At 42.1% G+C, this 22,619-nt stretch overlaps 1 protein-coding gene across 3 annotated transcripts in view; it reads left to right on the top strand.

Moving 5' to 3' along the window:
- KLHL1 (kelch like family member 1) overlaps positions 1 to 22,619 on the top strand; it is a 284,280-nt gene that overhangs the window by 131,429 nt on the left and 130,232 nt on the right. For all 3 annotated transcript variants that reach the window (XM_053312232.1, XM_053312230.1, XM_053312229.1), the window contains exon 5: positions 3,598 to 3,810. In XM_053312232.1, coding sequence (XP_053168207.1) covers positions 3,598 to 3,810 — 213 coding nt within the window. The remainder of the gene's footprint in view (positions 1 to 3,597; positions 3,811 to 22,619) is intronic.

Genomic DNA, 22,619 nt, shown 5'->3' with positions numbered 1-22,619 from the left:
CATTTCAGCCCTTTCTTCATGGCCAGGTCATGACTCCAGTGGACATGACACGGCCATGCACATGTCCAGTGCACATGCGCTGCAGCCTCCAAAATGGCCACCACCACTGGAGAAAGGGCCGGAAAGGCCCCCAAATAGGGCAGAAATGGCACTTAGAGGACAGAGGGAGGCCAGTGAAGAGAGATGGAGACTGCAGAGTAACCCTCCTGTGGTTGCGGCAGCACCCCTTCACTATTACCATTAAAACACCCAAACCAGCCCCAAGCCAGTCTGTGGGTGTTCGACTTGAGTGTGAGCCCTCAACCTAAATCAGTTCTATGGTGAAACAGCTCAACCTCAAGGTGGTTCACACATCCCTACTGCACGGGCTGGCTGACAACCATAACAAAACTATGACAGATAAAACAAGTTCTTGTAAGAACTAATCAGCCTTCTTTCCTTTCACTTTCTCAGTAAGTGGACTAAGTTTGGTTCAAATGGAGGTCTACAAGTTAGATCTCTTGCATCTCAAAATTTCATGTGTCTGCCATCTTGGACTGGGGTGGATGACATCATTACAAACTACACCATTGAGGTGTTCCTGTGTGTTACTCACTACAACAGTACCAAAGTTGGTTTAAATCGGTTAGACAGTCCTCAAGTTAGTGAACTTGCATCCCAAAAGTTCACACGTCCAAAATCTTGGATCAGGGTGGATGACATCACCCAAACTACACCATTAGGGCATCCCTATGTGCCCATACAGCTGTAGCAAATTTGGTTCAAATCGGTTAGACTGTCCACAAGTTAGTGCACTTGCACCTCAAAAATTTATGTATCTGCCATCTTGAATTGGGTTGGATGACATTGTCACAATCCATGCCATTGAGGTGTCCCTAGGTTTTCCTACAGCTGTAGCAAATTTGGTTCAAATAGGTTAAGTGGTTTATAAGTTAGCCCACTTGAGCCTCAAAAATTTACTTGTCCGCCATATTGAGCCAGTGTGCATGACATCATCAGAAACTATGCCATTGAGGTGTCCCTGTGTGTCACTCGCTGCAACTGTACCCAATATGGTTAAAACAGGTTAGGCTGTCTGCAAATTAGCCAGCTTGTGCCTCATACATTCACATGACCACTATCTTGGATTGGGGTGGATGACATCATCACAAACTATGCCTCTGAGGGATCCCTATGTGTCCCTAAAGCTGTACCCAAATTGGTTCAGATTGGTTAAGTGGTTTACAGGTTAGCCCACTTGTGCCTGAAAAGCTTACATGTCCACCATCTTGAATTGGGGTGGATGCTATCATTACAAACTACACCGTTGAGATGTCCCTGTGTGTCACTCACTGCAATTGTACCCAATTTGGTTCAAATGGGTTAGGCAGTCTACAAATTAGCCTGCTTGTGCCTCATATGTTCACCTGGGAGCCATCTTGAATTGGAGTTCATGACATGATCACACACCATGCCATTTGAGCATCCCTATGTGTCCCTACAGCTTTAGCAAATTTGGTTCAAATCAGTTAAGCGGTTCACAAGTTAGCCCACTTGCGCCTCAAAGGTTTACGCGTCCTCCATCTTGGATCAGAGTGGATTACATCATCACAAACTACGCTGTTGAAGTGCCCCTATTTGTCTCTACAACTGTACCCAATTTGGTTTATATTGGTCCAGGTGTTGTGAAGTTGATTGGGGGGACACACATACATGGGGACGCGCGCGCACACACACACACACACACACACACACACACACACACACACACACACACAGAATGCCAGGTGATCTCATAAGCCTACTGGAAAGTAGGCTAATAAAAACAATATAAAATTAAACAATAAAGCAGATATCAAACTAACTATTATAAAATAATAGCAAATCAACTAAAACAGACCCAATTAAAACTAGATTTTAAAGAATTTAATATCCATCTTATACAAACTGTAGTAAAACACATTAAAAAGAAAGGAGCATGGCAAAGCTCTTCTGGGAGGGCCTTTTAGAGTTGAGGCATCCTAGTGAAGGAAAGTGGGCATGTTAATTAGATGGAGACAGAGCAGCAGTGGGAATATACCTGATCATTAGCACTTCCCTGTAAGGAATGGTCTTTTTCATCTGTTAGCATTTGTTCATGTAGCCATACATCAGTGTATATTGTTTCTTCTGTGGGGCACAATGAGGTGTATTTAGGAGAGCACATCATAACAAGATGTGGAGACATGTCAACAATTGTTCCCCACACTGTACTCCCTATCAAAATTCAATTCATTTAGATAATAAAAATAGACTTTACTTTAAAAATAAAATACTGTGAAAACATTTTTGAATTAGAAAAAATACAAACTTTATTTGTATCCTGTGCATAACCTAGTTTATACCTTCTGCCAGTCACAAGATGGGGCACAGTATGTTCCTACTAACAGTAATAAGGTAGCTTTGTGGCCCACACTATCTATTTTGTCCTAAACTATATAAACCTTACTTGTCATTTAAGCAAATCAAGCAAATCACAATATTTCTAATTCAGAGAGTGTATCTATGCACTATGGTTTAAGCTGTGTAATTAATTTTCTTTAGTGATCATAATCTGGGCAGATAGAAGGCAAAAGTACTCTTTGAGTACCCTTAAGAAAAGGCATTTGCTGAAAGAAAACAAAAGCAAGAGTTTGCATCAGTTCATTCTCATCTCAAAGTGATGCTGAATCATTTAGAAAGAGACAAGGGAGGTATTGTGCTGAATTATCAGAAGAATTGAAAAAATATATAAAGGCCAGTTCCACTACCAAAATCCTACCTCAGATTGGACTTTTAGAGGTGAGAGGCAGTCTGCAAAGATGGTGGTGGTAAAATGTATTTATTTTACATCACGTATTGCCCCTGAGTACCACTAGCAGGAGAGTAACAGCAAGAGGACATGCCCTCAACTCCTTCCTGTGGGCCTCCAGCGGCATCTGGTGGGCCACTGTGTGAAACAGGATGCTGGACTAGATGAGCCTTGGGCCTGATCCAGCAGGGCTGTTCTTACAATGGTCTGTGTCTTCTGTTTGCATTTCATAATAAAGTGTTTTATTTTGGGCACCTACCATGTTAAAATTCAAAACAGAAAGCCTTCAATATTACAGTTTAAAAAACCAAAAACATAAGTAAAGATAACGAAGATAGCAGATGTGATAATAGGTGAAGGGAAGAAAGGCATTTTGGCAATTAGCTTTCCAAAAATTACATTGTGCAACATTTGAAATATGCTACTACATTTAGCTAGTTGTCCCCTTGGAAAATTATGTACATGAGAAAGAAATACTGTAGATAAATGTCATACTTTCCAGTTTAAAGCAGTTTCATAGGACAATGAATAATAGTGGTTAGAATAAAAATGTATGATTACTCATAACTCAAGTTTAAAAAAAAAAGTCCAGTTGATTTATTGTTTGATTTATCAGTCAGAAATCAGCTATAGCTTTCCTACTATCATTTATATCTGTTCAAAACTGATTGGCTCATGTGACTCCTGATAAGAATGGATAACTGTTTTCTTGTTATAGTTGTGGTCATTTTGATGGTAGCATTTTTGTTAATGTAAGTAATTGCTGAAATCCTTGTTTTTCTTTGTAGGAAAACATAATGGAGGTTATTAGAAATCAAGAGTTTTTACTGTTGCCAGCAGATGAACTCCATAAGCTTCTTGCCAGTGATGATGTGAATGTTCCTGATGAAGAGACTATTTTCCATGCCTTAATGATGTGGGTCAAATATGACATGCAAAGGAGATGTAGTGACCTGAGTATGTTACTTGCCTACATCCGACTGCCTCTTCTCCCACCACAGGTAAATTGTTGGTTAGATATTCTTACTACAATAAAACCTGTTTTTAACAAGAATATTTTTCCTTTGTGCAATTGAGAGCTTCCAGGTAAACATCTTGCTCAGTGATTGAAGGTTATATTTGAGCCTTTTCATAATTACAGATCTAGGCTAATGGCTTCCCACTTTTCTTCTCTGGATTGCTGTAGTCTACAAAGTGATTGTTTGTTTGTTTGTTTGATTGACTGATTGATTAAGTGCCATCAAGTTGGTGTCGACTCTTAGCGACCACATAGATAGATGATCTCCAGGATGATCTGTCTTCAACTTGGCCTTGAAGGTCTCTCAGTGGTGCATTCATTGCTGTCATAATCGAGTCCATCCACCTTGCTGCTGGTCATTGCCTATATGCTCTCTTGTAGCAAAAGACTGAGAAATCATTCTAAAAATCAGTAACATTTCAATTCCTTTCTCTACCACTTTTTGAAGACACCAGTATTTATGATGTACTCAGAAAAAAACTTACAGCTGGCCAAACAATAAATATTGGCAACCCTGATTATAATATCCTGGTGAGTGCCGAGGGCTTCACTGAATGGGCTCACCAAAAGGGTGAACTCCTCTAATGCACTCCTCTGGTGATGATGTGTCTGTATGCCACTAGACACTCAGGTGCTTATTTTATTATTTGATTCAGTCTTTTTGTTCCCATCTCCTCCTCCAATCACAGAGGGCAGTGGCTTCCAATCTCCATACAATTAGCTCTTTCAATTTTTCCAGCAGCAACTGGAAGGATTTGGAATATGTAAGATGATTTCCTTTTAGAGTTTCCTTTTAGAGTCTTTCCTCTTTTATAGTTTTCCTTGCCCACCAGGAACCATCCCTTCTACTTGATATGCACCAGCCCTCCCAAGTTGGCCAGTGTTCTCTAATATTTTAGCTGCTAGTAATGAAGATGGCAGAAGTAGCTGTTGTGCTCTCACAATGGCAGAAGTAGTAGTGGTGCTCTGAGAAACAGCTACGTTAGGAACATTAGGTTTGTGTGAAGGAATGAAGCCTAAACCTCTTCTTTTTGTAAATAAGACTTTGAGGCGATTCTCATTATTACCAGAAAGGGGTGGGGAGGGCATGGGGGAAAAGCGGCTTTCAACTTACCTTCCCCACCAGATGACCAAGCAGTCCATATTTGGCACGCCTCCCATGCACCCACACATTCTGCACTCCACGAAGGAGCACAGAGGGATATCTGGCCAGAACTTGTTCCGGATGCCTTTATCCCACAATGCTGCACACTACATGCTCCAGGCACTCATCTCTGTGTCTCCATGGGCTGAACTCAGCCCAAAGAAACGCACTATACACAGCAGCAGGGTTAAGGGTGAAAGTGCTAACAGCTAACAGCCGTTTTGTATATGAGGCTTAGGTGAGTGGGAAGCCGAGGTTAGGCTGGTCATAAGAACAGCCTCTTTTTATTGTAAATTGCTTTGTTGTTCAGTGTATTAAGAAAGCTATGAAAGGGGTCAAAGCTTCATGGCTTCTGTTGAGCAGTTTCATTTTTGAGGGTGATGAAATGTACTGCTTTGATTTTGGAGGGAAATAGAGATTTGATTTTATTGGCCATGGTTTGAAAAATAGAGGGAATTTGAGTTATGCTGGTTGAGTATTTTGAAAAGTATAGGAGAGAAATTTGTGTATATATAGGAGGCTGCTTTCAGCAGAGATTTTAGTTCAAGTTGAAGAGTTCAGATTCAGAAGAAGAAGATGAGGCTATTCTCACGATGGGGAAAAACTGGGCTAAAGAAGCCCAGCCCTGTTTTTCCCCATCGTGAGAACCAGCAGGCTAGCCTGGTGGGTCTCTGTGGCTAGGCTGCCAAAGTAGCCCTCCCCTTAGCCCAGGTTAGCAGAGCGAGTGCTCCGCTAATGCAGGTTTTCTGATTGTGTGCTTCCATGGCATTGCTCCGTGCCATGGTGACACAAGAGGAGACACATGAGGAGACACATGAGGAGACATAAGGCTTGCACAGGGCACCCTGGAATTTCCAGAGGCTGTGCGGCCCCTGATCCCCGCAGCCTCCACCAGCTCTGTGACTAAGCTCGCTCTCCCCAAAAACCTCCTCTCAGTGCTTCCCATTGCTCATGAGAAGTGCCTCGATGTGTGTAAGCTGAGAGTCCAGCTGGAAAAGGAGTTCAAGAAGAAGAAATGAAATATTGCTGGCACAGTCTCAAAGGGTATCAGAACTGGGGCTAAAAGAGCAAAGAAATCACTGGCAGAGAGTAGTAACTCTCTGGAGAGCTGAAAACACTCACTAGCAAAAAGAACCAGTCTGAGCTGAACCTCAGAACTGTGAAGAAGAACAGTACCTCAGAATAAACAAGGGGAAAGCTGAAGTGATGGCAAAAGTCTCTAAATTAGGGCACAGTGAGTGTCAGGTCAGTTGGATGCAGTTTGACCACATCCCCCCCCCCGCCCCATGCTCTTTTGGTTGTTTTTCTGTACTAAACCTTTTAAGCAACTATTGTTTTAAAGTGAACGAATTGCAAAGTAAAATTGCTTGTTTATCTTTAAAGAAAAAAATTACAGCTTCTGTTTTCTCCCCCACCATGCCTAAAGGTCCTTACCACTAGTTTTTTTTAATGTAACAGAGGTTTGAAAGGCTGTTGTAGTAAACTCAGCCAGAGTAAACCAGAAGTCTACTTGTGACAGTGGTTAAACTTGAAGGTCACAGGAATGCTTGAGACGAAGCTGTTACAAGTGGTAGCACCATGGAGCTATCTGTGATTTGCCATGGGGGTACTTCTAAAAATGGTCTTGCTGTGGAACCACCTCCTCCCCACTGGTTTTTCTTCTTGTTGTTGCTTCTTAAATTTTTATTAGATTTTACAATAACTTTAACATTCAATTACATTCATTTCCTAACTCTACACATAAATGAATATTGACTTCCAGCTCACCTATCTTCATGGTTCACAAAAACTATACATATAAGCCATTGCTATAATAGTTCAAAATATACAATCTGCATTCGATACTACTCGATTTTACCCAACCTGACCTGCTGCTATTACTATATTTCAAACCCTACTGAAAAGTCCATATTGGGAAAATAATTATTTAAATAATGCAAAAATGTTCCCAATCTTCTTTAAAGCATTCAAAGTTATCTTCTCTTATAAATGTTGTGAGCTTTGCCATCTCTGTATATTCCAAAATTTTAATCAGCCAGTCTTCTTTTGAGGGCATTTTAGTGTCTTTCCACTTTTGCGCATAAACTATCCTGGCCGCTGTGGTTGCATACATTAAAAAATGTTAAATTTCTTCTAGGAAGCTCTCCTTCTGTTATTCCCAGCAGGAAGGACTCTGGCCTTTTGAACCTCCTCCTCACTGCAGTCTGAAACAGATTTGCTACTGAATTTAATATTTTAAAAGTTGTTCTAGTAAGAACTAATCAGCCTACATTCCTTTCACTGTCTCTGCAACTGGACTAAATGTGGTTCAAATCAAGGTACACAAGTTAGATCTCCTACACCTCAAATATTTATGTGTCTACCATCTTGAATCAGTATGGATGACATAATCACAAACTATGCCATTGAGGTGCCCCTGTGTGTCACTCATTGCAACTGTACCCAATTTGGTTCAAATGGATTAGACCTTTTCCTACTATTGATTTTACAACAGGGTTTGAAATTTAGTAATAAATGCAGGTTGGGTAGATTAAAATCATGTTTGTAAGGTTTAAATTTATGTTTTGAATTATTATTATAGCAAGGGTTAACTCTATAACTGATAGGGGTGTGCAATTCGGGTTTTCGGTGATTCGGTTCGGGACCCGAACCGAATCACCCCCAATCTGTTCTGTGCCCGAATCTGGGCCACCCGAATCACCCCTGATTCGGTTTGGATTTGGATTAAATCTGAATCCGAATTGATTCGGGAAGGAAAAATGGGTCCCAGGGGCAAAAGAGTGGGGTGGGGTGGTAGTGCCTAATGGTTGGAGGCTACCACCCAAATTTCAGGGGAATTGGGCAAAGGGCTGAATTTTGGGGAATTTTTGAGGTTTTAGTGTCTTTGGGGCAGTTCGGGGGCATAGAGTGGGATCTGGGCAAAAAGAGTGGGGTGGGGTGGTAGTGCCTAGTGGGTGGAGGCTACCACCACAATTTCAGAGTGATGGGGCAGAGGGCTGATTTTGGGGGAATTGTTGAAGTTTACATGTCTGTAAGGTTTTGCCCCATAGAGAAGCATTGAGGTGTCAGCAAATGGATAGCTTCACATGGGGGGCAAAGGGGTGGCCTAGAGCAGTGTGGGGTTGGTGGTAGTTCCAGGTAGGGTCAAGGAAGCTACCTGAATTTTTTCAAAGGATTTGGGCAGAGGGCTGATTTTGGGGGAATTGTTAAAGTTTACGCGTCTTTAAGGTTTTTCCTCATAGGGTATACATGGAGCTTTCAGCAGCCCCATAAGTGCACTTGGGGGGTGCTGGGGTGGCCCAGAGCGAGTGTTAGTGTAGTGCACATAGGGTGCCAACCACCCCCATGGGTTTCTAACCCATGGGGTACAGGGTTCTGTTGTTTCAGAGGTATTCTGAGTGTGGATTCTATGATAGCAAATCTCATTAGCTGACATCACTTCATCGGGCTGACATCACTTCAGACCTTTTTGCATTCAAATCAATGGATGCAAAAAGGCGGGAAATTCAAATAGATGTCATCCCGAATCACCCGAATTTTTGGGGCCTGAAATTCAGGTGATTCGGCTCGGCCCCAAAAAATATCGGGGGACTTCGGGGGTGATTCGGTTCGGACCCGAATCACCCGAAATTGCTCGTTTTGGGCACAGATTGTTCTGTGCCCGAATTTTTTTGCACATCCCTAATAACTGATGATTCACGAGGAGGTGTGAGTGGGAAGTCCATATCTGTTTATTTGTTGTGAGTGTTAATGTTAAGATTATTGATAAAATTAATAAACATTTAATTGAAAAAAAAATGGATTAGACCTCAGATGTTCTGAGTTAGGGTTAGGTTAGCACCTCAGACAGTCACACAATCACCATCTTGGATTGGGATGGATGACATCATCACACACCATGCCATTTGGGCATCCTTATATGTCTCTACTGCTGTAGCAAATTTGGTTCAAATCAGTTAAGCAGTTCACAACTTAGTCCACTTGCAACTCCAAGTGTATGCATCCACAATCTTGAATCAGTGTGGATGTCATCATCATAAACCATGCCATTGAGGTGTCCCTATGTGTCCCTATAGCTGTACCCAATTTGGTTCATATTGGTCCAGGCATTGCGAAGTTGATAGTGGGGGACATATGGATGGACACACACATGGCCGCTTATGCAGCCAGTCCTCTGCTCCCATTGCACAGCACGAGACACATTCCAAGGGAGCCAAGATGGCACCCCCCATGTCTGCCTCAAGGGCTGGGACCACAACTCCACCCCTCATACAAGCTGAATACAGCGACAGGGGGTGGTCTTTTGCCATCTTCCTGTCATAATGTCAGCTATTACTCACTGTATGATCTAGGGCAGGGCTGCTCAACTTCAACCCTCCTGCAGATGCTGGCCTACAACTCCCATAATCCCTGGCTATTGATCACTGTTGCTGGGTATTATGGGAGTTGTAGTCCAAAAACAGCTGGGGGGCCAGAGTTGAGCAGGCCTGATCTTGGGCCATCACATAGTGAAATTATTTGCCCCAACTCTAGGTCATTGGTGGTCACCCGTAGAGACAAAGGAACTCATTTCATATTCTGAAGCCTATAGTGAGTGAAGTCTAGCATGTTTTGGCTGGAGGCTGTGTGTAGGAACTTGCTGCAGTGATGATTTTCCCATTGGTGAATGTAACATGTAGTTCCAGGTGTCAGATGAGAATGGCTGCATGAAAGCAGTGATTTTGGAGAAACTGGCAAAATCACTTATTTTTCTAGTACACTTTAATTTGTTGTTATGGATGTGATATTATTATTCAAGCACTGCTTTCCTGAAGACAGTCACTTAATCAGCACAGGTTTTATTTGTGGATTAAGCATTACAGTATTTATAGCTTGCTGTTTACATGTCTCCTTGGTCATTCCAACTGGCATTGACAGTGTAGTCTGTGTTTTTCATCTCACCCATATTAGTCTGACTTTCTGCCAGTCTTGAGCTATACAGTATGTCTAATTAAACAATACTTTTTGTCAGGTATTGTGAATAGCAGCAAGAGCCAGTTCCTTATATGTCAAGTTATAGACAAGAAGCTGTACTTTTATCATGAGCAGACAGAAACTAAGATTGTTTGCTAAGATAAGAGCTTCCTTGTTTCATTTTCTATTACATTTTCTATGGATATGCTTTTATTTGTTTCCTAAACCCTGTTTTTGTTAACTGATTTTTAAAAAAATCAGTAATCCAAAAACCTTTGGTTTAAGATGAGAGTTAAGATGCTTTGCATTTTCACTCATGCTCTAAAAAGAATGGAAATTGCAAGTTAAGATATACTTGTTCAGTTATCAAAATGGAAAAGGCATGTGTACTCCAGCCCAGCATCCTCTTCCTCACAGAACTCAGCTACATGCTTCCAAAAAGTGCCAAAGAAGTTCAGCAAGGAAATCTCAGAAACCATTCCCACCCAGTGCCAACAAACTATTAGTGTGTAGACCGCCCTTGAACATTTAGGTTCTACACGAGACTCGCTCCACTAACCTGGGTCAAGGGGAGGGCTTCTTTGATGGGCTAGCCACCAGAGAACCACTGGGCTCACCCACGAGCCCAGTGGTTCTCATGATGGGGGAAAACCGTCCTGGGCTTGGTTTCCCCCAATCATGAGAATAGCCTCATTGTCTGTGGTGAAAAAAAGGCCACCAAAACTTTGAAACATCTTTTTAGGAGGAGTTAAAAACTTAAACTGCTGTATCACCATCATTAGCAACAGATGTGCACCAAATTTGGAGGGGTGGTTTCTCTTGCTCCCTAGTTGATGTGTGTACAAATTCATAGGGATTGGGTACATACATTTGACTTTATAAGCAATAGAATGTTCAGGGCTTATAATGGGATTTTGTAAACACTCCTCATCTTAACTATCCTGGTACAACTGTGCCAATATAATATTTTCATATCAGTGACAATGTGTAAACCACTAACCTTTATCTCCCTGCCAACTGTTATTTGTTCCCAGATGTTCACACATTGCAGGGAGGGGTTTTAGGGGTAATTCTAAGACACAACAGCCAAACTTAATATAGTTTTTATGTTGTTTCATAAAGGAATTTAGTATGTTAGACAGTCAATGTTTTGTCTTAGTTTGATCTATGTATTTAACTCTGACACTGATCTGGGTTATGTGAAATAATAATAGACAAGATTATTTCTGAGCATGTACAAAATTCATATGACTACCCATTGGGTAACCACAACTGATTTTTAAACAGCTGGAACTTGAGGGAAAGCATGAATTCCAAGCACACTCTGGTTTAGAAATGAGTTACTATTGTTCAGTACACTGATCAGAAAGATCTTTTAGATGCCATATAGTCCACAGTGTTGTTTGATGAGAAGAAAAATAAACAATGCCTCCCACAGTTACTGGCAATTTTGAGTAGAAAAGAGCAGAGAGGGAGAAACATAATCCTTTCCCCATGGGCTATGCCTCTAGTCAAAATCAGCCCCATACCATTTTCCTCTTAGTGGGGTTCCAGATGCATATTTTATTTAGGGCCGTAAATAATAGTAGTGAAGCAGTGAAGTGAGGGTCTACTTTTCTTTCCTTTGTATACAACAGACATTATTTTGATCACAATTGCACCACCCGCTACTTTTTCTCTTACAAAGTTTCATAGGTGTGCTTATAAGTGTAAATATACATCTGGAACTTTCCTGGTTTAAAATCAGCTTTGTGTATTGAGTTGGAGCAGAAAAAACTGCTTGCAGGGAAAGGATTGCCATTCTAATCCCCCAGCACCCTAACAACTGTTTGTGGTGTCCATTAGGGATGGACAAGGCTTTGTATCCACGCTGTGCTTCCTCCCCTGCAGTCCAGTAGAGATCCTGGCTCTCATCTCCCTCCCTTACCCAGTGAGAGATTAGCTGGTCATCCATGGGGCAGAGTAGGAATTTTTTTGTTTCTGCCAGATTGGCAGTGGCTGAAATTATTTTTCACCAATTCTTCACTGAGTTTTGTATGATTGGGCAGTCGGGTAGAGGGGAGTGTCATTTAATCGGTGAGTTGGTCACACTGGCAGGTGAGTGTGGGCTTGAGAATGTAGATCATACTTAGTGTTCAGCTAGAGGCACCTTTAGAGGTAAAAGGTGGTTCCATGGAAATGCCCCACAGGATTGGGCTGCCAGGGGATGTTTGAGAATGAACCATGGCACACTGCTCGGCTCACTCAGAGTTTTGCGGCCCAGGGAGTGATTACTCAGGCAGCTACCTCATTGACATGGGAAACTGTTGCTAGGAAGATGTTACACCATTTGGACAGGCAGCGTCCTCCAAGCCTTGTTGCTTCACCCAACAGTGAGGTACACAGTTGTCATTAGGAGCTTGGCACATTTTGTAGGGTGGAGTTGCCCCCACTCTAGTTCATTGTTCCTGTGGCAGATCTTTCTTAGTCAGTTAATAAAGCATGGCCTTACTTTATCTTGGGGACATGTGTCCTGTCTTCATTGGGGTTCAGGCACAATAACCATCCACTCCTGCCTGCTGTTCCTAAGCTCAGAACTACAGCCTCCTACATTTTTTTTTCACTTTAAAAAGTCTAAAAGAACTATCTAAAACCTCTGGATAGTTTACAGTAAATATGGACATCACAGATTTGGATTCTGCTTAATAGCTCAATGGACTTGCATAAGTTGTCCAAAAGGGTCTGACTGTTTGAGCCAATTTCAAATTTAGCATAAAAAGTTGTAATCATTTAACATCTGATAGTATCACTTTACTCAATCACTAGCTGAATGACAGTGTGTAACCTTAACCAAAGAAACGTCAGTCTCTTTTCAGAATTTCATGTACTGTTCTTTATAAAATATCTATCCCATTAAGTACAGCTAATGTGAACCCTTTGTACCTGTCAGAAATGCTATTGAGGAAAAAAGGCAGTGACAACTTGATGCTAAAGCTATCAAATTTCTTTGTCTTATACATACACAATTGGAAACAGCTGGCCATACCTTTCACAGTCTTATAAATTGAAACTTTGAACAACTGGTGCCACTTGTATGTTGCATAGAACTGAATAGGACTAGTGTAATAGTTCATGTTGTTAGTTATTTAAAGTCAACTCCTTTTTTAATACAAAAGGTTGAGTTGATGATACTGAATTCATAATAAATCATCTGTCATATCGCTTTAGTTAATTCTGGGGTATCAAGACATCATAATAATGTTTTGATTAGAACTTTTCTTTCATCAGCAACTGTGCTTTTGACTTATCCAGAGTATTCCAGATATAATTGCAATATCCTTAAGCATATACTGTATGTATATATATATTCTTTTCATTGCTGGTTTATGTTCTTTTTCCCCTAGCCAGCATTTTTCTAGAAGTTCAACATAGCACTTGTTGACTCCTGACTTTGCTTGCAGGTTCTACCTGTAGTAAAATGGGAGCAAACTTTGGTCTAATGTACTTCTTCTCTTGCACAACTCCACTGTGGTTAGAGGGTAATGAGCGTATTAAGGATTCTGTAGTAGGCTCAGTTCATATATTACCTTAGCACCCTACATGCTAAAAGAACAGGAAAATTCTTTTCTGTTCAGGAATGCTTTTGCATCTCTCACCATGTCCTCGGCGTACATTGCTGGCATGATAGAAATCATTCAAATCTGAAGAGAAGCCACTTCATATAAACACTTTTGATATGGAAATATGCATACGGTTTCCTGTGTCATCAGTAACCATGTTAAGTTAACATATTAATTAGGCAAAATTCTCCCAGTATGGATTGGTCAGGTCAGTTGAGATACCTGGAGAACAGACTACACATGTTGTGATGTAGTCATATGAATTTAACTGCTAGCAATTTTGATAATGGCTTACATCAAGATTCACACTGCACTAGAACAATTAACCAACTTCTGCACATTCAAAAAAATGCTTAAAGTCATGCAGTCCTGTGGATGCTTATGGGTGGATGCTTAAAGTTATGCAGTCCCTTGTCTCTTGGTCCACTTGTGGAAGTGCTGTGCTTGCGTAACAAGGATAGCAGAATAAGGACTGATATCCAGATTAGTGTTGTACCAGTGCAAAGAGAGAAGTTGCAAACAGTTAAGACGTTTGTTGATTTGTGAACCTACAGTAGCTTATTTGGGTTCAGCCTGCTTCAACCCCCTTTGATCCAAAACATAGCACTGTCTGGTGGGAGGCAAAGATGGATTGAAACAAAGCAAAGTGGACAGAACCTTTCAGCCCCTCAAAGCTTTCCTTCAGCCCAACCCCATCTCTCACCCTCTCATCCCTAAAATGACTTACTGGGTCCAGCAAGGTACAAGAGGCAAGCCTGTTCCTCTGTTCTCTCCCATAGGGGTGTGCACGGAACCGCCAACTGCGGTCTGGCACTGGGGTGGGGGGGTACCTTTAAGAGCGGCGGGAGGGTTTACTTACCCCTCCCACCACTTTCCCGCACTTTCGCCGTAATACCAAGAGTAATTGGGGCAGCAGGATACCTCCCTGCCGCCCCTTCCCCGACGTTGCTGGGGAAACTCCCAGCAGTCCTTTGTGCGGCGCGCGCACACATCACAGCGACGTGCGCGCCTATGTGACGTGCACGCGCACCGCGCAAAGGACTGCTGGGAGTTTTCCCAGCAACGTCAGGGAAGGGGTGGCAGGGAGGTATCTTGCCGCCCCAATTACTCTTGGAATTACGGCGAAAGAGCAAAAAAGCGGCGGGAGGGGTAAGTAAACCCTCCCGCCGCTCTTAAAGGTCCCCCCCACCCGAACCGGACTGCTCAGGTCCGGAGGCTATTTCAATGGCCTCCGGACTGGTCCGGGCCCATCCCTACTCTCCCATGAGGAAGGAAGCAGCCACCTTCTGTGGCTTGACATTTCCCTTCCCATAGAATTTAGAGAATGGTGCTTCTGGGATTTGTAGCTTTTCAGGGGCTACAACCATGACCACAGAAAAAACTATAAATCCCAGATGCACCAGCATAACTCCCTGAACTCTATCGAAAAAGAAAAGTCAAGCTTCAGGTGGCAGCTGATTGCTTCCATGTGGTGGACAGCAAAGAGGAAGAATAAAGGCCTGTCACCAGTCTCTTGCTGGTCTTGGTAAGCTGTTTTATGTGAAAGTTTGAGTGGCTGAGTAGTTCAGCTCAAAGGAAAACAAGCCCCCTCAAAGCCAAATGTGGACAAGGGAAATAGGGGACTTTCTGGAAGCTTTGAAGTGGTTCCCAAAGTGAAACAGGGCTGCTTCACACAGCCCTATAAATCAAATCTTGGGTTTTGCAAAATATGGTCCTTTTCCTGATAGTTTGCTAAATATCTTCAGTTATACCCAGTAGTCAACTAAATGAATAAAATTGATGCCAAAATGCATCTATTTATTGGCGAACTGAATTTATGCAGTGTGGTAAGGCTGTTATACTAAATAATATTGAAATGTTTAATTGATTGACTCATTAAATCATAATCTTCAGGGAAGTGTTAATGGTGTGGAAATATTTTCCACTTAAATTGATTACTTATCACATATGCTACCAATGACTTTTCCCCATATCAATAGTTTAGTTTGTAAGGTGAAGAAAGAAGTATTCAAATTTAGTGGGGAGGGGAATGGGATGTCAGACAACTACTTCCATCACATTTCATTAACCATAGACCCTGCCTATCTTCACAGCATCTGTCTTATAACTTTCCCACCTCCTGCACATATTATGAAAAATAACTCATTATATGAGTTGGAACCTTAGCATAGTGAGGCTGTTCATATGCACAGCCAAGATGGGGCTAGTAAGAACACCAAGCCCAGGCTTGGCTGCACATGAGAACCACTTGCAGCCACATGGCTGCTGGCAGTGCTTTGGTGGCAAACCTGCCTGCAGAGCCAGTCTCCTAAACAAGGTTAAGGGACCGAGTGCTCTCTTAGCCTCATTTTGTTTATCATGTGCAGTGTTGGCTGCTTTTAGCCAGCACTGCAGCAGTGACAGGCATCCTCACATTACTGCAGAGACCCACACAATGCATTGCACATTCACATGGTGCATCAGGGGATTTCAGGGGGCTGTCCCCTGACCCTCCATACTGTCTGGGCCAGCAGGGGATTATCTGGGGATGTGGAGAGAATTCCCAGCCACAGAGGAGCAGTCATCTGCGGTGGGAGATAATTTTAAACAGCCTTCCCTGCTGCCTGCCGTCAAGCCCTTCTCACTTATCATGCTTTTGGCCATCACTGACATAACTCAGGAATGATGAGTTAAGACACTTCATGATATAGCCAGCAGAGAGGAAGCTTTTCATGATGCTACTAATACCTAGACTAGGCTCTCAGGAAGATCCACCAACATAATTTTACCTTTGATTTTATAAACGGTTACACATACATGCTTGTGGCAACTGGTGCTCCATTTCCAGAAGTCCTGTAACCCTTTCATGAATCTTAGTAAACTATTTGGAAAGTAGTTTCTTTTAGAAAAAGAAGGAAGCATGCTGCATAATATTATGCGAAGAGAACCATAATACTAAGACTGCTGGGTGGTGAACATGCTCTTTCGCCTAATGGTAGTGTAAAACAGATACTCCACAAGTGTTCCAGTAATTGCTCAGATTAATTATTATGTATGACAATACAGGAATTGCATAATACTAGTTATTTATTATTAATAATTAATTATGTAATTAACACCCTTCCAGTTAACTTCTGCTATGAACAGAATGGAATTATCTTTTCAACTTTGAATTCCTTCTGGTGTGGGGCACTAGATCTGGCTTTTGTCATTTTTTCATATTAAATTATTATTTTTAGTAAAAGCAGAATGTGTTAGTTAGTTGTTTATTTACGATCTTAGATCAAACATGCAGAATGTGAAATAGCTCATGGAGATGAAAAACCAAGAAACCAAAACAGATACATTCATCTTCAAATTTTGAAGAGTTTTACTTTTAAGTGAGATTACATATGTAATGTGTTACATTTTAAAATCTTATCCAGATAAATCCTCTTAAAGCTTTTGACGGAACAGTGCCAACTTTTAATTAAAAAAGATTCAGGCAGGGATTGGGAGTAATTATAGTGGGTTTATTTAATAGCAAGCAAACTCAACCAGAATATTGGTTAAGGTGAATCTGGATCAATTGGGATAGTGAATGTCATTTTCATTTTAATGTATGCCTGGTCATTGTGTGAAGATTGCTTATCTGAATCCTTAAAATCATCTAAAATAGAAACCATAAAATAGTCTAAAAAGGTGAAGAAAAATAATTTGATAAAATGTTATATTAGAATAAAGTGCCACTTTGGAGGTAACACCATGCATGTGAGGGCAATCAAAACTTATGTTCAAATAACATGGATAGTTCACATCCCAACAGAAGTCAAAATCAAAACTATCAATAGTTGCTGTTATCCTGACTAAATTACTCAGCAGAAGTCCTGTTGAAATTAACTAGTCTTTTAGACTAACTATTGAGTAGTACTATTGAGTAACTTAGTCTGGATATCAGCCAGCAGCTAACACACCATGCAGTGCCTTGCCAATTGAAGAGTGAGATGCATACACTGACTTGATGTAATTCAAAACTATGTCCTCACTGTTACTAAGCTAACAGCCTTTGTGGCCCCTTAGAACTGTGCCATTGTTGTAGTGATGTTGCTCCAATTATTCCCAATTGGACCAGTGTTTTGCTACAGTAGTGATGCAATTTTTAGGAGCCACAAAGGCTCTGCAAACTATGTAACATGGATGTGGTTTGAAATTACACAGAGCCACAACACCTATCCCGCACTTTGATTGGCAAGATGCTGCATGGTATGTAAGCTAGTGTTCATATTTCTGGATGCAGGGTAAACAAAACAAAACAAAACAAAAGGATAACCCTGCTGGATCATGCCCAAGGCCAGCATCCTGTCTCACACAGTGGCCCACCGGATGCCTCTGAGAAGCCCACAAGCAAGAGGTGAGGGCATGCCCTCTCTACTGCTGTTGCTCCCCTGCAACTGATATTCAGAGACATCCTGCCTCTGAAGCTGGAGGTGGTCTATAGGCACCCAGACTAGTAGCCATAGATAGACTTGTCCTTCATGAATTTCTCTAAGCCCCTTTTAAAGCCATCCAAGCTAGTTGCCATCACCACATTCCATGGCAGAAAATTCCATAAATTAATTATGCACTGTGTGAAAAGGTACTTCCTTTTGTTGACCCAAATTTCCCGACATTCAGTTTCATGTGATGGCACCTGGTTCTAGTGTTGTGAGAGAGGGAGAAAGGTTTTTCTCTGTCCACTTTCTTTGCTCCTGGCATAATTTTATAAACCTCGATCATGTGTCCCCATAGTCGACTCTTTTCCAAACTAAAGAGCCCCAAATGTTGTAGCCTTGCCTCATAAGGAAGGTGCTCCAGGCCCCTGATCATCTTGATTGCCCTCTTCTGTACCTTTTCCAGTTCTACAATATCCTTCTTAAGATATGGTGACTAGGACTGTACGCAGTACTCCAAATGTGGTCATACCATAGATTTGTATAAAGGCAAAATTCTCCCTGGTTTCTTAGGTTTAGGCAGTGGCTAGGAGTGCATTTTGTCAGCTTGGGCTGGTACGTCATCTACATCCATTTCTGGAGGTAAATGATCTTAAAACAGTGGTTCATATGCTGGTAACCTCTAGGCTCAACTACTCTAATGCACTCTATGTGTGGGGTTGCCTTTTTATGCAGTCTGGGAACTACAAGATACAGAATGCAGCAGCCAGATTGGTCTCTGGAACAACACAGAGGGACCACATAACACTGATTTTAAAAGAACTCCACTGGTTGCCAATATGTTTCCGGGTGAAATACAAAGTGCTGGTTATTACCTATAAAGCCCTTAATGGCTTGGGTCCAGGGTATTTAAGAGAGCACCTTCTTTGTCATGAACTCTGACACCCATTACGATTTTCTGGAGATGTCTGGTTACGACTGTCGCCGGCTTCTTTGGTGGCAACCCAGGACTGGGCTTTCTCTGTGGCTGCCCAGGGCTTTGGAATACTCTCCCTGTTGAAATTAGAGCATCCCCTGATAACTGAGCAAAGAGGCACCATTTTAAAGTGGTCATTCTCTTTATTGAGCAAGAGGAGAGCAACTGGCCTTTTCCAACCCAGCACAGCATCCCTCCAGTAGCTGTTGCCGGTGCCTCTCTTAGGTTTCTTTTTTTAAGGTTTTGAGATCTTTGGGAACTTTAATCGAAAAGTGGTGTATAAATTTTTTCGTATTCGTATTGTTGTATCTCCTTCTCTGTTTTCAGGAAGACCGTCAAGATGCACCTGTTGTCACAGGCTTTTAATTAGAATTAATTTAATAATTTATTTTAACAACTTGTTTTATGAGATTGTTATTATTGTTATTATTGTGTTATGTAGGTTTTAATCTGTTTTTCCTTTTTATATTGTTTTAAATGTTGTACACCACCTAGAGATGTACATATCAGGCAATATGAAAATATGATTGGTAAATAAATAAAATATTTTTTTTGCAGCATTTTGTAAATAATATTGTGTACTTTCTTTTGCTAGGCAGCAGCAGCAGAATAAAATCTAATACAATCTAATCATAAAATAACCCATCAGATTATTAACATTTGCTTCATTCGGATAACCTTGCTTATTTTGCTAGAGCCTATAATGTATCAATTAGATTAGTGGAAATCATGAGAAATTATAACATAGAATGTTTAATGAATAAAGTGTTTCTAGAGAAAGAGCCGTAACTTTAGCTTATTTAAATCTTGTTATAATTTTGTTAAGGAAAATTATTTTTAAAATCATATAAACAGAGGGTGAAATTGAAATTGTAGTAGGTGTGATATATATGTCTACTTCTAAACCAGCTGTTTCTTGTATATTAATTTAACAATTATCTTCCTTTTTCTTCTTCTGCTACTAGCAACATCATACAATTCTTTTTAACAAGGCAGTATACTAGTGTGAATAAAAGAACATGAATATATCATGAGTGAAAAAGGCTTGTACTCTGAGCACTACTCTAAGATTTCACAGACAATGAGGTGAGTCTCCGATCAGTGAGACCCACCAGAGAGGGTTCTGCAGGGAAAGCGAGCTTAGACCACTCTCCCCACAGATGATCAAGGCTGCAGCCCTGGACGGCCAAATCAGCCACCCACATGACAGCCGACTCCATCACGGAGCTGGTGGGGGTTGCGGGGGATCAGGGGCCGCGTGGCCCCCGGAGGTTCCAGGATGCCCCATGCGAGTGCGTGCAATGCACAATCAAATAGACAGGGTTAGTGGAGCGCTTGATCCACTAACCTCGTCTAAGGGGAGGGCTACCTAAGTGGGTTACCCACTTTGAGGACACCGGGCTCACCTGCAAGCCCGGTGGTGCTCACACTCGCCCAAAAGCGTGCTAGGCTCCCCTAGCCCGCTTTTGGTCGATCATGGGAATAGCCTCTATGACTTACATCCTGACTAATGGAGCATGCACACTTTAAGGAACTGTAGGGCTGCAATCAGAGCTCTTGTGCAACTCCCCCATTCTGCCTCAGTGTGCGCTGTTGTACAGGAGCCATTAGAATTTCAAATGCTTCCTGTGCTCCAGAAGTGCTCTCTAAGATTGGGAACATGTTGCTGATATTCAGAGATGTGTTTCTGATCTTAGTTAGCTCTTCCAGAATCTTCATTTCTTCTTCTTTTATTTCCATACTAGGTTCAGATCATTGTGGATGGATGTAGAGTTTGCCATGCCTTTCAGTTTCCATATTTCTTCTTACTGCCATGTACCAATGTGCAGGTATATGGATTAAATTACAGCACACAAAGAAATCTTGATGTAATTGCACAATTTAATCAGTGTGCACTAATTTAATCAAGGCACTCATGTGCTTGTGCAAAGTGCTTATCTGAGAGAAGAAAGTGATACACACTGAAAGATGCTTCAAAATGTGAATGTGCTAATTACTCCCTTAACCCAGCACTCCCTTAACCCAGCACACAGTCCATTGTGGGATATGTGGAGGCTGGGACGCATTGATCCAGCTCTCCAGTTATTGCTTGTCTGGGAGCATCATCCATGCTTCCAGCAACATTCCTGAAATTGATGGAGGAAGGTGAGTGAAGCACAGCCTTCCCCCCCTCTCCTCCCACCTGCCCGGTCATGTGAACGACCTCAGTGAGTAGCTAGACTTAATGGTCTTACAATCCATCTCCTTGTTTACCTAAATAGGTTTAGAAGGGATGGCATAAAGATAAGAAGGCTATTCTCATGATGGGAGAAAACTGGGCTAAAGGAGCCCAGTCCAGGTTTCTCCCACCATGAGAACCACTGGGCTTGCTGGCAATCCCGTTTGTTCTCTGGTGGCTATCCTGCCAAAGAAGCCCTCCCTTTAAACAGGATTAGCGGAGCAAGTGCTCCACTAACCCCATTTTCTCTATCATGAGTCACCATGGCGCGGCTCCATGGTGCCGCGACTCATGAGAAGACCCTTGCCAGGAGGCTAAAATGAGCCACCCAGTTTCAGGGGTCTCCCCAGGATGCCTTGCACACTCACGTGGAGCATCCTGGGACTTCCAGGGTCCAGGCAGCCCCGATCCCTGCAGTCCTTACAGATCCAGTAGTCATGTGGGTGGCCGATCCAGCCACTCAGCAACAAGCGGCTGCTCATCTGTGGGGGGAGTGGGCTAAACCTCCCAAGCACCAGAACCCTCCCCGGCACTGCACACAGATTGTGTGTAGAGCCTCATGGAGTTTGAAGAGATTGATGCTATTCACACGATCATGCAAAACGAGGCTAAGGGAGCCCAGCCCAGTTTTGCATGCTCTTGTGACCCACCGGGATCACAGCCGATCCTGGTGGCTACACAGAGGCAAACCCGCCAAAGTAGCTTCCTAGTTAAATGAGGTTAAGGGAGTGAGTGCTCCCTCACCCTCGTTTATTTGATCATATGTCTGCTTGCAGCCATGGCAAGGACACTCAGGGGGAGGGGGACTCCCAATTATATGCCACACACTTGTGTGGTGCATTATTTGGGGGGAAAACCATGTGACGCTTCCCTACACCTGACCCCCGGAGCATCCGGGTGAGGCTTGAGCAATCTGCTGGCAATCTGCTACTCATCTGGGCAGGCGATCCACCCACCCAGAGACCTTCTGGAGATCATCTGCTGGGAAGGTAAACTGACTCCTTCTTCCCCACAGACAGCCCTGAAATTCTTCTCATGGATTGTGAAACAAGCTTTGTTATCAAATTCCAACAGTGCAGAGCTCATGGGACTGGGTCCAATGGAAACTTGTTTTTCTAAGATACGTTTTATGACTCTGTCTAGTGAGATGCTATTCTGCCATGTTTTTAAGAAACCTATTAACTGACATTGCTTAGAACAATTTTTAAGTTCTGTACTTTGATCCAAAGAAATCTTAGGAAAGTTGTGATCTTATGTAATACAGAAGCTACTGTTTTTGGTTATACTGTATAACTGATATGAAAACACAATAGTTCACATTGTGAGCTACGTATCTTTTCTGTTCCATCACATAAAGTGAGGCATTTTTGTTAAATCTAACAGAATGTTAATAATGTGAATTATAATTATTTCTCATGTGGGCTGCATGACCTTCAGGGACAAAATTATGTGTTGTTCCAAGCTCTTTGGGCGGGAAAGGGTATCAGTGAAAATTGCCTCCCCTTGCATAAGCA

The sequence above is a fragment of the Hemicordylus capensis genome, chromosome 3 (assembly GCF_027244095.1).
Source record: "Hemicordylus capensis ecotype Gifberg chromosome 3, rHemCap1.1.pri, whole genome shotgun sequence".
Classification (NCBI taxonomy): domain Eukaryota; kingdom Metazoa; phylum Chordata; class Lepidosauria; order Squamata; family Cordylidae; genus Hemicordylus; species Hemicordylus capensis.
This window is presented reverse-complemented; position numbering and strand designations above follow the sequence as displayed.